The following is a 13,698-nucleotide window of genomic DNA, read 5'->3' on the forward strand; positions in this document are numbered from 1 at the left end:
GAGAACAGATGAGATTGGGGATGCTCAGGGTAATATGGCCATACAAAACTCATGATCAGACATGACAGAAAATTAAATCAGTTGGCATGGTAAGACAAACAAGGAAATGCAAAACAAAACTAAATGTCCAAAAAACTAAACATAGCATAACCAAAACAAAACATGAACCATAGGAGTGACAGTTTTAAACCATTCATCATCACCAAGATGTTTCTTCTCGCCTTCTTTTGACATTCACAAGGATTGAAATGTGAAAAGATTGGAGACACATTATGTCATTACATCTGGAGGGGTCCACAAACTGATTGATTTTTGCTACAAATATTAGCCTTATCTACAATTCATGTCTGTAGTTGTTTTTATGGTGTGAAATTAATATGTTGTCTCATTATTTAGATATAATGTTATAAATTATACCCCCATTATTTACTTTTTAAATTCAATCTCATTTCTGTACACTGCTTCTGGAATCTATCCATCTATCTATCCATCCATCCATCCATCCATTTACAAATGTATCTATATCCCTGTTGTTCAGAAATGTTAGCTAGTGATATCAAGATTCAATAGATGCTGTTGAGCCTACGAGAGACTTATTCATCTAGTTTATTACAACTTTTAAGGTTTTTTTCTTGGTGCTAGCAACTAGCATTAAAGACGCTATAATGTGGACATGTGTGAGGAATAAAACACCTGGCTTTCCTGCACAACAACAGCAACTAAGCTTTCAGTTTCTACTATGAAAATCGACAATGAAAATTTGGTGAATTGGACCAACACTCACAATATTTATTACTAGGACTTAACCTGACGTTAGTTTATTTGCGCGACCAGTTCCCTGGAGTTAGTTACATTTAAGCAAAGCAACCACAAAAAACGAAAACTACTGTGAGCTCTTGTCTTTTCTTCATGTTTAGATTTGCTGTCAAACACTGTCATATACTAATATAGTAGAGATTGACAATAAACGTGATTGCATCACAGAAAGTTTATGAAACAAATCAAATATTCAAACAAACATTTTACAAAGTGATTGCTGCAGACACGGCATGCTCTGATTGTATTCCACAAGATGATGAAAGTATTATTTTTAAGTAAGCCTACACTTTTTCCCCCCGGACTTTATTATCTTTATGAACAACTTTTATCAGGACTCCATGAAAACTCTTTCCTATCCCTCATCTCTCGATTTGAACGCCCAAGAAAAGAAACAGCAATATGGCATTTTCTGCTCAAACTCTACACTCACTCTCCCTTGTTATAATGCTACACTCAAGCTGCTTGACCATTATGTGATTCAAGCCATGAAGAAGAAAAACAGATGTGACGTCATATGCAACCCATCAATGTGTTTGTCCCGTTACCATTACTCCGCTTTACCATTTCTATTGTATAAACTGAGCGTCACATACGACGCACATTAATCATGTGATGAATAATTTAATTTGATTTCTGATTTCAGATCCTTTATTACAGTCAAAATTATTCATAGCCTTAGGACATATGTAGTGATAGGTAGAGTAATTGTGTTCAACCAGGAATTTGCTTTCTTGATCAAAAATGTCACAGGTGTCTATCAAAAAATAACAAGACAATGCATACTAGACACCATTGTGGAATAAAATAATTGTAATAATAATACTAATTTTGGGTTTGACCATCCATTTGTAATGTTTTAGTTGCAGGGTTTTCAAAGTGTAAAACAGTGAGCCTGCCTTTAGAGAACATAATTGGATCCTGATTTTCTGCAGCATATATTGTGGATTTCTCTCTCTAGACTCTGTTCACGCTCTCACCTTGGGAAACATCAATACATTTTACACTTAACAGGGTTTCCGCGGGGCATTAAAAAGCATTAAAAGTCATTAAATGGATTGTGCGAGAATCAAGGCCTGAAATGGCATTAAAAAGCATTATATGCAATGACCAGAGGCAATAAAAAATGTAATACAATTGTAGAACTTGGCTAAACTTAATAACTTTGCGGTCATTGATAAATTGCTACGTCTGTCTGTGTGTTTCTTTTCTTCATTTCTGGCTTTCAAACTGGATACAAGAGATCTGTTTGAGGGAACTGCACTTTTTGGGGAATTTTGCCTATCGTTCACAATCATTATGAAAGACATAACGACGGACTGATTTTAAAAGTTTTGTCAAGCATTCTAACTTGTAAATAAACATAAATTAAAGTCCGCTTACAGCGGAGCCAATGCGAGGTGCTTTATTTTGCTCATAAAATTCAATAAATAACCGTTCGAAAAGGGCAAACAATACTCAATTTACATTTTGTGACTTGACTATCAACCAAGTATTAGTGTTATAATGTTTTTATAAGCGCTAACGCAGACAAACTCTTTATAGCGGTGTGTCCCCATGTTTATCATCATCGAGGGGTCTGCTACCGACAGTAAGTCGAACCCATTTCCAGTGACGGTTGGACTCCGCCAAGGCTGCCCTTTGTCACCGATTCTGTTCATAACTTTTATGGACAGAATTTCTCTGCGCAGTCAGGGCGCTGAGGGGGTCCGGTTTGGTGGCTGCAGGATTAGGTCTCTGCTTTTTGCAGATGATGTGAGCCTGACGGATTCAACTGGCCAGGATCTTCAGCTCTCATTGGATCGGCTTGCAGCCGAGTGTGAAGCAACCGGGATGATAATCAGCACCTCCGAGTCCGAGTCCGAGTCCATGGTTCTCGCCCGGGAAAGGGTGGAGTACCATCTTCAGCTTGGGGAGGAGATCTTGCCCCAAGTGGAGGAGTTCAAGTACCTTGGAGTCTTGTTCACAAGTGAGAGAAGAGTGGATCGTGAGATTGAAAGGCGGATCGGTGCGCCGTCTTCATTAATACGGACGCTGTATCGAAAGAGCTGAAGCGGAAGGCCAAGCTCTCAATTTACCGGTCGTTCTACATTCCCATCCTCACCTATGGTCATGAGCTTTGGGTCATGACCGAAAGGACAAGATCACGGTTACAAGCGGCCAAAATTAGTTTCCTCTGCCTGGTGGCGGAGCTCTCTCTTAGAGATAGGGTGAGAAGCCCTGCCATCGAGGGGAGCTCAAAGTAAAGCCGCTGCTCCTCCACATCGAGAGGAGCCGGATGAGGTGGTTCGGGCATCTTCTCAGGATGCCACCCGAATGCCTCCCCAGGGAGGTGTTTAGGGCACGTCCGACCGGCAGGAGGCCATGGGGAAGACCCTGGACACGTTGGGAAGACTATGTTTCCCGGCTGGCCTGGGAACGCCTCATGATCCCCGGGAGGAGTTGGACAAAGTGGCTGAGGAGAGGGAAGTCTGGGCTTCCCTGCTTAGGCTGCTGCGCCCGCGACCCGACTTCAAATAAGCGGAAGAAAATGGATGGATGGGTGGGATGGAGTGGGCTGCTGCTTCCTCGACCATCATGCCACGATTAGATGAACATCTTCAACCTCAGCTGCCTCATACAGTGCTCCTCCTCCTCTGTCTGACAGCTCCATTTAATGTTCAAATAAGTACGTCCGCCTGACTGTGATGTCACAATGTAGCCGTACTGCAAAACGCTATGGGCAGAAGCATCCAAAACTTTGTGCAAGCTCATGCAAGAATGCATGAACCTTATGATTTGACACTATTGCATTTTTATAACAGACGTATTCAATATCCTAACAATATGTGTAAGTCAGAAAAGGGGAAATGCATCATAGGCCCCCTTTTAGCCTGTGGTATTGATGTTTTAAAGTACCAATGCTTACTTACAGCAGATGCTACTGGTTGTCAGGAAGAGTCGAGAGATACCTATGTGTGGGTCTGAATCCTATGTACTCTGGAAATAACACTGTGCTTTACTAACATGTGGATTTGTGTCACCCAGGAGTGGAAAGATGGCCTGGCTAGCCCTGAGGATCTGTCGCCGGCGACACTCCAGTCCCCCGGTTACATAACTGACTCGCTGATTGGCTGCACTTCACTTCCTCACACACAGGTCTGTCACCACAAAATACTATTTCACATATCAAACAAAAGATGTGCCAGTATCCCATTTGCGGTTGAGGATAATTTTATGCACAAGGAGGTTGAGTTTGATCTCATTTTAGTAAACGGTTGCCTGGGCAAAGGGTATGGAAGGGGACAAGTAAGGACCCAGTCTGGTGGAGAGGGTGACATCATCATTGCTCTTTGTCCCCATGGCCCTCTAGGAAGATGACTAACTCTGTTGCCACTGGCAGGGATCATTTATGAAGCAAAAGCAAACAGCAGTATGTGAGGAAGAAACCCGACTGCACTAAAATACGTCGAGACACACACATCTCGATAAATGTCAGGGACTCTTAAACGAATACAAGTCTCTCTGTGGGCAGATCGATGTGCCAGAGGGCCTGCGAAGACAATGTTAGGAAGCAACCTGGGTGATGCATGACTCACATGCAGAATGAGAAACACATGTGCTCCAATAAGAACTGATGCCACGGGCTCAGACATGACGCTTTCATCTCTCTGTCAAACACTTGGAGCGCATCAGTTAGGTTCTCAGTTTGCAGAGAAACAAAGTGCCTGCATAGAATTGATAAAAACAATCTGAGCGTTGCAGTAGAAAAAATGTAATTTGTGTTTCAGTACAACATCAAAGGTCCCTAATAAGATTACATCAGGCGGGTGAGGTCAGTGCTTTAGTGTTTGTGCTCCCAATCTTTAAAAAGGGAGAACAAGAGAGGTGAAGAGAGATTCAATTATTGGTTCAGCCATTTTAGAGATCTTTTTCTATCCTTTCTATATCCAGTCATGAAGACATTACTCTTTGACCTCTTTTCTACACATCTTTGTCTCCATAATTGAATACCACCCCTTAGCAAGTGTACACTCCATGAGGCATCTTGTTTTGCTGACATATTTTGTGATTATGCAACATGGTATGCAACATCTCCTCTCTGAGCTGCAACCTTATCGTGGTAGAGGAGTTTGCGTGTCCCAATGATCCTAGGAGCTATGTTGTCCGGGGGCATAAAGCCCCCTGGTAGGGTCTCCCAAGGCAAACAGGTTCTAGGTGAGGGATCAGACAAAGAGCAGCTCAAAGACCTTTATGAAGAAGAAACATCATGGACCCAGATTTCCCTCGCCCGGACGCGGGTCACCGGGGCCCCCCTCTGGAGCCAGGCCCGGAGGTGGGGCACGATGGCGAGCGCCTGGTGGCCGGGCCTGTTCCCATGGGGCCCGGCCGGGCACAGCCCGAAGAGGCAACGTGGGTCCCCCCTCCAATGGGCTCACCACCCATAGCAGGGGCCATAGAGGTCGGGTGCATTGTGAGCTGGGCGACAGCCGAAGGCAGGGCACTTGGCGGTCCGATCCTCGGCTACAGAAGCTAGCTCTTGGGACGTGGAACGTCACGTCACTGGGGTGGAAAGAGCCTGAGCTAGTGCGCGAAGTCGAGAAATTCCGGCTGGATATAGTCGGACTCACTTCGACACACAGCAAGGGCTCTGGAACCACTTCTCTCGAGAGGGATTGGACCCTCTTCCACTCTGGCGTTGCCGGCAGTGAGAGGCGACGGGCTGGGGTGGCAATTCTTGTTTCCCCCCGGCTCAAAGCCTGTACGTTGGAGTTCAACCCGGTGGACGAAAGGGTAGCCTCCCTCCGCCTTCGGGTGGGGGGACGGGTCCTGACTGTTGTTTGTGCTTATGCACCAAACAGCAGTTCAGAGTACCCACCCTTTTTGGGAACGCTCGAGGGAGTACTGGAAAGTGCTCCCCCGGGTGATTCCCTTGTCCTACTGGGAGACTTCAACGCTCACGTTGGCAACGACAGTGAAACCTGGAGAGGCGTGATTGGGAAGAATGGCCGCCCGGATCTGAACCCGAGTGGTGTTTTGTTATTGGACTTTTGTGCTCGTCACAGTTTGTCCATAACAAACACCATGTTCAAACATAAGGGTGTCCATATGTGCACTTGGCACCAGGACACCCTAGGCCGCAGTTCCATGATCGACTTTGTAGTTGTGTCATCGGATTTGCGGCCTCATGTTATGGACACTCGGGTGAAGAGAGGGGCGGAGCTTTCTACCGATCACCACCTGGTGGTGAGTTGGCTGCGATGGTGGGGGAGGATGCCGGACAGACCTGGGAGGCCCAAACGCATTGTGAGGGTCTGCTGGGAACGTCTGGCAGAGTCTCCTGTCAGACAAAGTTTCAATTCCCACCTCCGGAAGAACTTTGAACATGTCACGAGGGAGGTGCTGGACATTGAGTCCGAGTGGACCATGTTCCGCACCTCTATTGTCGAGGCGGAAGATCGGAGCTGTGGCCGCAAGGTAGTTGGTGCCTGTCGTGGCGGCAATCCTAAAACCCCTTGGTGGACACCAGCGGTGAGGGATGCCGTCAAGCTGAAGAAGGAGTCCTATCGGGTCCTTTTGGCTCATAGGACTCCGGAGGCAGTGGACAGGTACCGACAGGCCAAGCGGTGTGCAGCTTCAGCGGTCGCGGAGGCAAAAACTCGGACATGGGAAGAGTTCGGGGAAGCCATGGAAAACGACTTCCGGACGGCTTCGAAGCGATTCTGGACCACCGTCCGCCGCCTCAGGAAGGGGAAGCAGTGCACTATCAACACCGTGTATGGTGCGGATGGTGTTCTGCTGACCACGACTGCGGATGTTGTGGATAGGTGGAAGGAATACTTCGAAGACCTCCTCAATCCCACCAACACGTCTTCCTATGAGAAAGCAGTGCCTGGGGAATCTGTGGTGGTCTCTCCGATTTCTGGGGCTGAGGTCGCTGAGGTAGTTAAAAAGCTCCTCGGTGGCAAGGCCCCAGGGGTGGACGAGATCCGCCCGGAGTTCCTTAAGGCTCTGGATGCTGTGGGGCTGTCTTGGTTGACAAGACTTTGCAGCATCGCGTGGACATCGGGGGCGGTACCTCTGGATTGGCAGACCGGGGTGGTGGTTCCTCTCTTTAAGAAGGGGGACCGGAGGGTGTGTTCCAACTATCGTGGGATCACACTCCTCAGCCTTCCCGGTAAGGTTTATTCAGGTGTACTGGAGAGGAGGCTACGTCGGATAGTCGAACCTCGGATTCTGGAGGAACAGTGTGGTTTTCGTCCTGGTCGTGGAACTGTGGACCAGCTCTATACTCTCGGCAGGGTTCTTGAGGGTGCATGGGAGTTTGCCCAACCAGTCTACATGTGCTTTGTGGACTTGGAGAAGGCATTCGACCGTGTCCCTCGGGAAGTCCTGTGGGGAGTGCTCAGAGAGTATGGGGTATCGGACTGTCTTATTGTGGCGGTCCGTTCCCTGTACGATCAGTGCCAGAGCTTGGTCCGCATTGCCGGCAGTAAGTCGAACACATTTCCAGTGAGGGTTGGACTCCGCCAAGGCTGTCCTTTGTCACCGATTCTGTTCATAACTTTTATGGACAGAATTTCTAGGCGCAGTCAAGGCGTTGAGGGGTTCCGGTTTGGTAACCGCAGGATCAGGTCTCTGCTTTTTGCAGATGATGTGGTCCTGATGGCTTCATCTGACCGGGATCTTCAGCTCTCGCTGGATCGTTTCGCAGCCGAGTGTGAAGCGACCGGAATGAGAATCAGCACCTCCAAGTCCGAGTCCATGGTTCTCGCCCGGAAAAGGGTGGAGTGCCATCTCCGGGTTGGGGAGGAGACCCTGCCCCAAGTGGAGGAGTTCAAGTACCTAGGAGTCTTGTTCACGAGTGAGGGAAGAGTGGATCGTGAGATCGACAGGCGGATCGGTGCGGCGTCTTCAGTAATGCGGACGTTGTACCGGTCCGTTGTGGTGAAGAAGGAGCTGAGCCGGAAGGCAAAGCTCTCAATTTACCGGTCGATCTACGTTCCCATCCTCACCTATGGTCATGAGCTTTGGGTCATGACCGAAAGGATAAGATCACGGGTACAAGCGGCCGAAATGAGTTTCCTCCGCCGTGTGGCGGGTCTCTCCCTTAGAGATAGGGTGAGAAGCTCTGCCATCCGGGAGGAACTCAAAGTAAAGCCGCTGCTCCTTCACATCGAGAGGAGCCAGATGAGGTGGTTCGGGCATCTGGTTAGGATGCCACCCGAACGCCTCCCTAGGGAGGTGTTTAGGGCACGTCCAACCGGTAGGAGGCCACGGGGAAGACCTAGGACACGTTGGGAAGACTATGTCTCCCGGCTGGCCTGGGAACGCCTCGGGATCCCCCGGGAAGAGCTAGACGAAGTGGCTGGGGAGAGGGAAGTCTGGGTTTCCCTGCTTAGGCTGTTCCCCCCGCGACCCGACCTCGGATAAGCGGAAGATGATGGATGGATGGATGGATGGATGGTATGCAACATGAAAAGTGACACATTACAGGGTCATCAAAGTCGAATTCTTTGAGGACTACATTGTCGTTATGGCTGCCCTCAGAGGGTCGCTTGTAACAGTCAATTTATATGTTCATGAATGTATAAATAGCTCATGATTAATGCCTCATTATTACAGCATTACATAAGCATTTTATTATTATTGATAACCCGCCTTGAAGTCACAAGTCAAGGTGAAAAAAGATAATTTGATAACCCCACAAAATGTTTGGATTTTTTTTGTAGCATGACCAGGTAATAGTAACATTAAAGGCCTACTGAAACCCACTACTACCCACCACGCAGTCTGATAGTTTATATATCAATGATGAAATATTAACATTGCAACACATGCCAATACGGCCTTTTTAGTTTACTAAATAACAATTTTAAATTTCCCGGGAGTTTCATCTTCGAAACGTCGGGTAATGATGATGTGGACGCAAGACGTCACAGGTTTTTAGGAAGTATGAGCGCTGCACACACACACACACACAGGTAAAAGTCGTCTGCTTTAACGGCATAATTATACAGTTTTTTGGACATCTGTGTTGCTGAATCTTTCGCAATTTGTTCAATTAACATTGGAGAAGTCACAGTAGAAAGATGGAGTTGGGAAGCTTTAGCCTTTAGCAACACAAACACACAGTGAGTCCTTGTTTAAAATTCCTTGAGGTGAAACTTTACTATGGATCAGAGCGCGGTCATGCGGACATGGATCCCGACCACATGTCAACCAGCAGGTTTCGGTGAGAAAATTGTGGTTAAAAAGTCAGTTCTTACCGGAGAAAAGCTGAGCTTGTGCCGTCCATGGAGAGACCCTTCCGACTATCAGGTACTATTTAACTCACAAATACACTAGCAACACAATAGAAAGATAAGGGATTTCCCAGAATTAACCTAGTAAATGTGTCTAAAAACATCGGAATCCGTCCCAATGTAATCATGTTTTTTTTTTTTTTTTAACTTTTTTGTTGTTTTTTTTTCTATTCCTTCGCTATCAATATCCTCAAACACGAATCTTTCATCCTTGCTCAAATTAATGGGGAAATTGTCGTTTTCTCGGTCCGAATAGCACTTTTTGTTGGAGGCTCCCATTAAAATCAATGTGAATATGTGAGGAGCCATCAAACATGTGACGTCATCGTCTGCGACTTCCGGTAGAGGCAGGACATTTCTCTTACCACCGACAGTTGCGAACTTTATCGTGGATGTTCTCTACTAAATCCTTTCAGCAAAAATATGGCAATATCGCGAGATTATCAATCAATCAATCAATGTTTACTTATATAGCCCTAAATCACTATTGTCTCAAAGAGCTGCACAAACCACAACACAAACCACTACAACATCCTCGGTAGGCCCACATAAGGGCAATGAAAACTCACACCCAGTGGGACGTCGGTGACAATGATGACTATGAGAACCTTGGAGAGGACGAAAGCAATGGATGTCGAGCGGGTCTAACATGATACTGTGAAAGTTAAATCCATAATGGATCCAACACAGTCGCGAGAGTCCAGTCCAAAGCGGATCCAACACAGCAGAGAGAGTCCCGTTCACAGCGGAGCCCGCAGGAAAACATCCCAAGCGGAGGCGGATCAGCAGCGCAGAGATGTCCCCAGCCGATACACAGGCAAGCAGTACATGGCCACCGGATCGGACCGGACCCCCTCCACAAGGGAGAGTGGGACATAGGAGAAAAAGAAAAGAAACGGCAGATCAACTGGTTAAAAAGGGAGTCTATTTAAAGGCTAGAGTATACAAATGAGTTTTAAGGTGAGACTTAAATGCTTCTACTGAGGTGGCATCTCGAACTGTAATCAAGTATGAAACATAGAATGGACCTGCTAACCCCGTTTAAATAAGAAAATCTCTTTTCAGTAGGCCTTTAAGAATATATGCAATTGCCTGTACTACATGTTTTTCTCTCAAAATTTAAACAAAAAATATATTTAGCAATAACAATGAAGTGCTGTATTGATACTCGTGCTGTGAAATGATTAATTTTTAAATTGGATTAATCAAACTTTGTGTTTGAGTTATTCATGTTTAACCCCAGGTTAATAATTGCTTGCAAAATTCCAAATTTACGTTTAAAAGACCTGAATCTTGAAGTCATAGTGTCAAGGTGAAAAAAGATAATTTAATAACCCCAAAAAATGTTTGGAATATCTTGTAACATAACCAGGTAATAGTGACATTAAGAAGATATGTGTTATGATTTAACTAAGGGGGTGACAATAATATAATTAGGGAAATGGAGTGTGAACGAGATCGAAGAGTATGTATGGTGTAAGGCTATGTGCAGGATTTAACTGGAGGGATTTTACCTTAAGTGTTGGAGGTGCGTGTTGAGAGAAGCGGTGCAGTCCCACAAGGGCAAGACAGGCAGGGTAGTCCATGGGCGGAAGCGGGGTCGAGAGGCAGAGCGAGTCGTTGTTGTCCGGGGCGAACGAGGAGTCAAAAACCAGAAAGCACGAGGAAGACAGGAAAGATACGGAAGCACACGACACACAGTGTGACTAGAGGATGGACACAGGGAAGGTACAGAAGGCTATACTCCGGCGCCGGCATGCCAAGTTGTGCCAGCTTATGAAGGCAGGTCCCTCATTACTCGCAGGTATGGTGATTGTCGGTGAATGAAAACAGCTGGTGGCCGCTGCAGAGCAGAGATGCGCGTGGCGTGTCCCTGGGCGTGTCCCTGGGCGTGTCCCGAGGTGCGCTCACTGGAGCGCACAGGCGGATGAGCGCCGTTTGCAAGGGTCTGAGCCGTAACAATATGCAATTGCCTGTACTACATGTTTTTCTCTCAAAAATTAAACAAAAAATATATTTAGCAATAAAAATGAAGTGCTGTGTTGATACTAGTGCTGTGAAATGATTCATTTTTAAATTTGATTAATTAGACTTTCTATTTGAGTTAATCATGATTAACCACAGGTTAATACTTGCTTGTATAATTCAAATTAATGTGTCAACGACCTAAACATTTGGCACAAATGCAATTTTTTCTTCAGATTATCATCCAGGAACACTTAAAACAAGTTTTACCTAAATGCATATCATTTGTTTGCTCAAAACTTGATTACAATTTAATCTAATGTCCCAACTAGGTGTATTTGGAATCGAAATTTGCCAGCAAGCATGGCAGTTAGTCTCCTCACTCATCTTTGCACTAGTGTATGCATTCACCTGATCACTGACCGTATAAAAACTTGTGCCGCCTTTCAGGTAACTACCCGGTTTAAAGGAGAACTGCATTTTTTGTGGAAATTTGCCAATCATTCACAATCCCGATATGAGACAAGAAAACACGTTTTTTCTCTCTTTTCTGAAGTCCAAACTATAACATACGTCTCATAGTAGATGGCTAACAATGTAGCGTATGGGATTCATCTATTCCCCCTACAAAGCCCTCTAAAAAACATCTAAAACCCACCAACAATAGTCTATTTAGATGCCGTGATCTGCGTATTAATCATGTATAACAGCGAACGCCGAGGAACTAATTTAAGTAACATGGCGCGCTGAACACTGAGGTAATTACATACTGCAGCTATTGACACACTAAGCTGCTGCTGCTGCTGCATTGCCTCTGAATTGGTAAAAGTTTGTACTAGATTATACAGTAAATCATACCTCTCACTGGTATAATAGAAGGTTGTGGTCATAAAGAGAGAAGTATATAAAATTCAACTTAGACCTGTAGACATCGTAAGGAAGGCGCAAAATGACGCTCGTTTGCTCCCACCTTAGGTGAAATAACTGAAAACGTGTTTAACTCTAGTTTCTTCAAAATAGCGACCCTTTGCTCTGATTACTACTTTGCACACTTTTGGCATTCTCTCAATGAGCTAACTCTTTCAAGACTGTTGAAAAACCATTTCAGGTGACTACCTCTTGAAGCTCATCTAGAAAATGCAAAGAGTGTGCGAAACAGTAATCAGAGCAAAGGGTGGCTATTTAAAAAAAAAACTAGAATATAAAACATGTGTTTAGTTATTTCACCTTTTTTTGATAAAACATAATTCCACATGTGTTCATTCATAGTTTTGATGCCTTCAGTGACAATCTACAATGTAACTAGTCATGAAAATAAAGAAAACACATTGAATGAGAAGGTGTATCCAAACTGTTGGCCTGGATGGGATAGGCTGTACAGTCGTCTTGACCCACATCAAAAACACACTCCTACAACCCAATGCGGTGTTGTTTTGTTCTTTATCAAAGAGTAGGAACATACTGAAAGTAAATAAGCGGCACTGATATAGTGCGATATCATCAGTGGTCTTTGGCTTCCAGGGAGTGTCAGCTACAAAGCTGTTCAAATTAATTTTTCTAGATGTTGACATAATGAGAGCATGTGAAACAAACTGTTCCTCCTCATTGTGAATGCATCCTGAGTCTGATGTGTGCTGGACATTTAAGGAGACGCCAGCTACCACCACATCATTTATAAGCCATGCAGTACATCAGGCGGCCGTCACTACAACTTGAGGGGGAGATCTTTGTTTTTATATGAAACTTCAACATTTGGACACTCTTATGGTTAAGTTTAAGTTTGCTTCATAGATGTTAGGATTGGGTCAAGTGGGGGTGACCCCGGGATGCAGAGACGGGAGGCCAGGTAGAATTATAATAAAAGAAGAATTTAATAAGTCCAAAAAGTGCAACAAAAGGCGATGGGGGCAGAAGTGCACACCATGGAATAAAAAAACACAAACAGGTCTCTCAGTGGTCGGCAGGGGAATAGGCCTGGGCGCATTTGAGCACAAAAGGTCCAACACAAAAATCCTCTGAACCTCTGGGAGGCTAGGAAGTAAACACAAAGAGGTGAGGAATTGCAGGAATAAGGGAAAACAACATACCGAGGCTGATGAGGTAAAACGGGCGTCTGCATGTAGAAGGTACAGGAGAAAATCACCGGGAGGCCCCAGCTGTCGGTGACGATCTTAAATACACCTCAGTAGGGATTAGTTGCAGGTGTGCCTCGCTGGGGACTAATTACTGAAGAAAAACCGACACCATAAAAAAAGGAAAAGGCAGGGAAATGCCAATACACAACAATGGACTTGTAGAGATGTACCACTACGTTTAATGGGCTTCTCAGTTGGAAAATAAAACACGCACCAGAGGGAGAAGGAGATAATTCTTCCTTTGGGGTTTGCCACAGAACATCTGGATGTGTTTAGCGAGCAAGGCTGACCTGTCAACCAGGCCGAAGCGCTCTTAGTGGGGCAAAACGGGCCTGTGGAGTCAGGGTCTCTAGGGATTCTCTTGCTCTACTCCTCTACCACGCAATTTTAATTTTGTTGATTATTAATATTCGTCTGTAGTTAATGTCTACAACTTATCTTACCCTGACAAAAGTAAGATGACTAAATAGTTTTGAAAATTACATATCACTCAAGGA

At 45.3% G+C, this 13,698-nt stretch overlaps 1 protein-coding gene across 5 annotated transcripts in view; it reads left to right on the forward strand.

Annotated features, from left to right (window-relative positions):
* The window catches only part of arhgef25a (Rho guanine nucleotide exchange factor (GEF) 25a), a 175,217-nt gene that overhangs the window by 111,558 nt on the left and 49,961 nt on the right, over window positions 1–13,698 (forward strand). For all 5 annotated transcript variants that reach the window (XM_061903368.1, XM_061903367.1, XM_061903369.1 and 2 more), the window contains one exon: window positions 3,844–3,954. In XM_061903368.1, coding sequence (XP_061759352.1) covers window positions 3,844–3,954 — 111 coding nt within the window. The remainder of the gene's footprint in view (window positions 1–3,843; window positions 3,955–13,698) is intronic.

The sequence above is a fragment of the Nerophis ophidion genome, linkage group LG06 (genome assembly GCF_033978795.1).
Source record: "Nerophis ophidion isolate RoL-2023_Sa linkage group LG06, RoL_Noph_v1.0, whole genome shotgun sequence".
Lineage (NCBI taxonomy): Eukaryota > Metazoa > Chordata > Actinopteri > Syngnathiformes > Syngnathidae > Nerophis > Nerophis ophidion.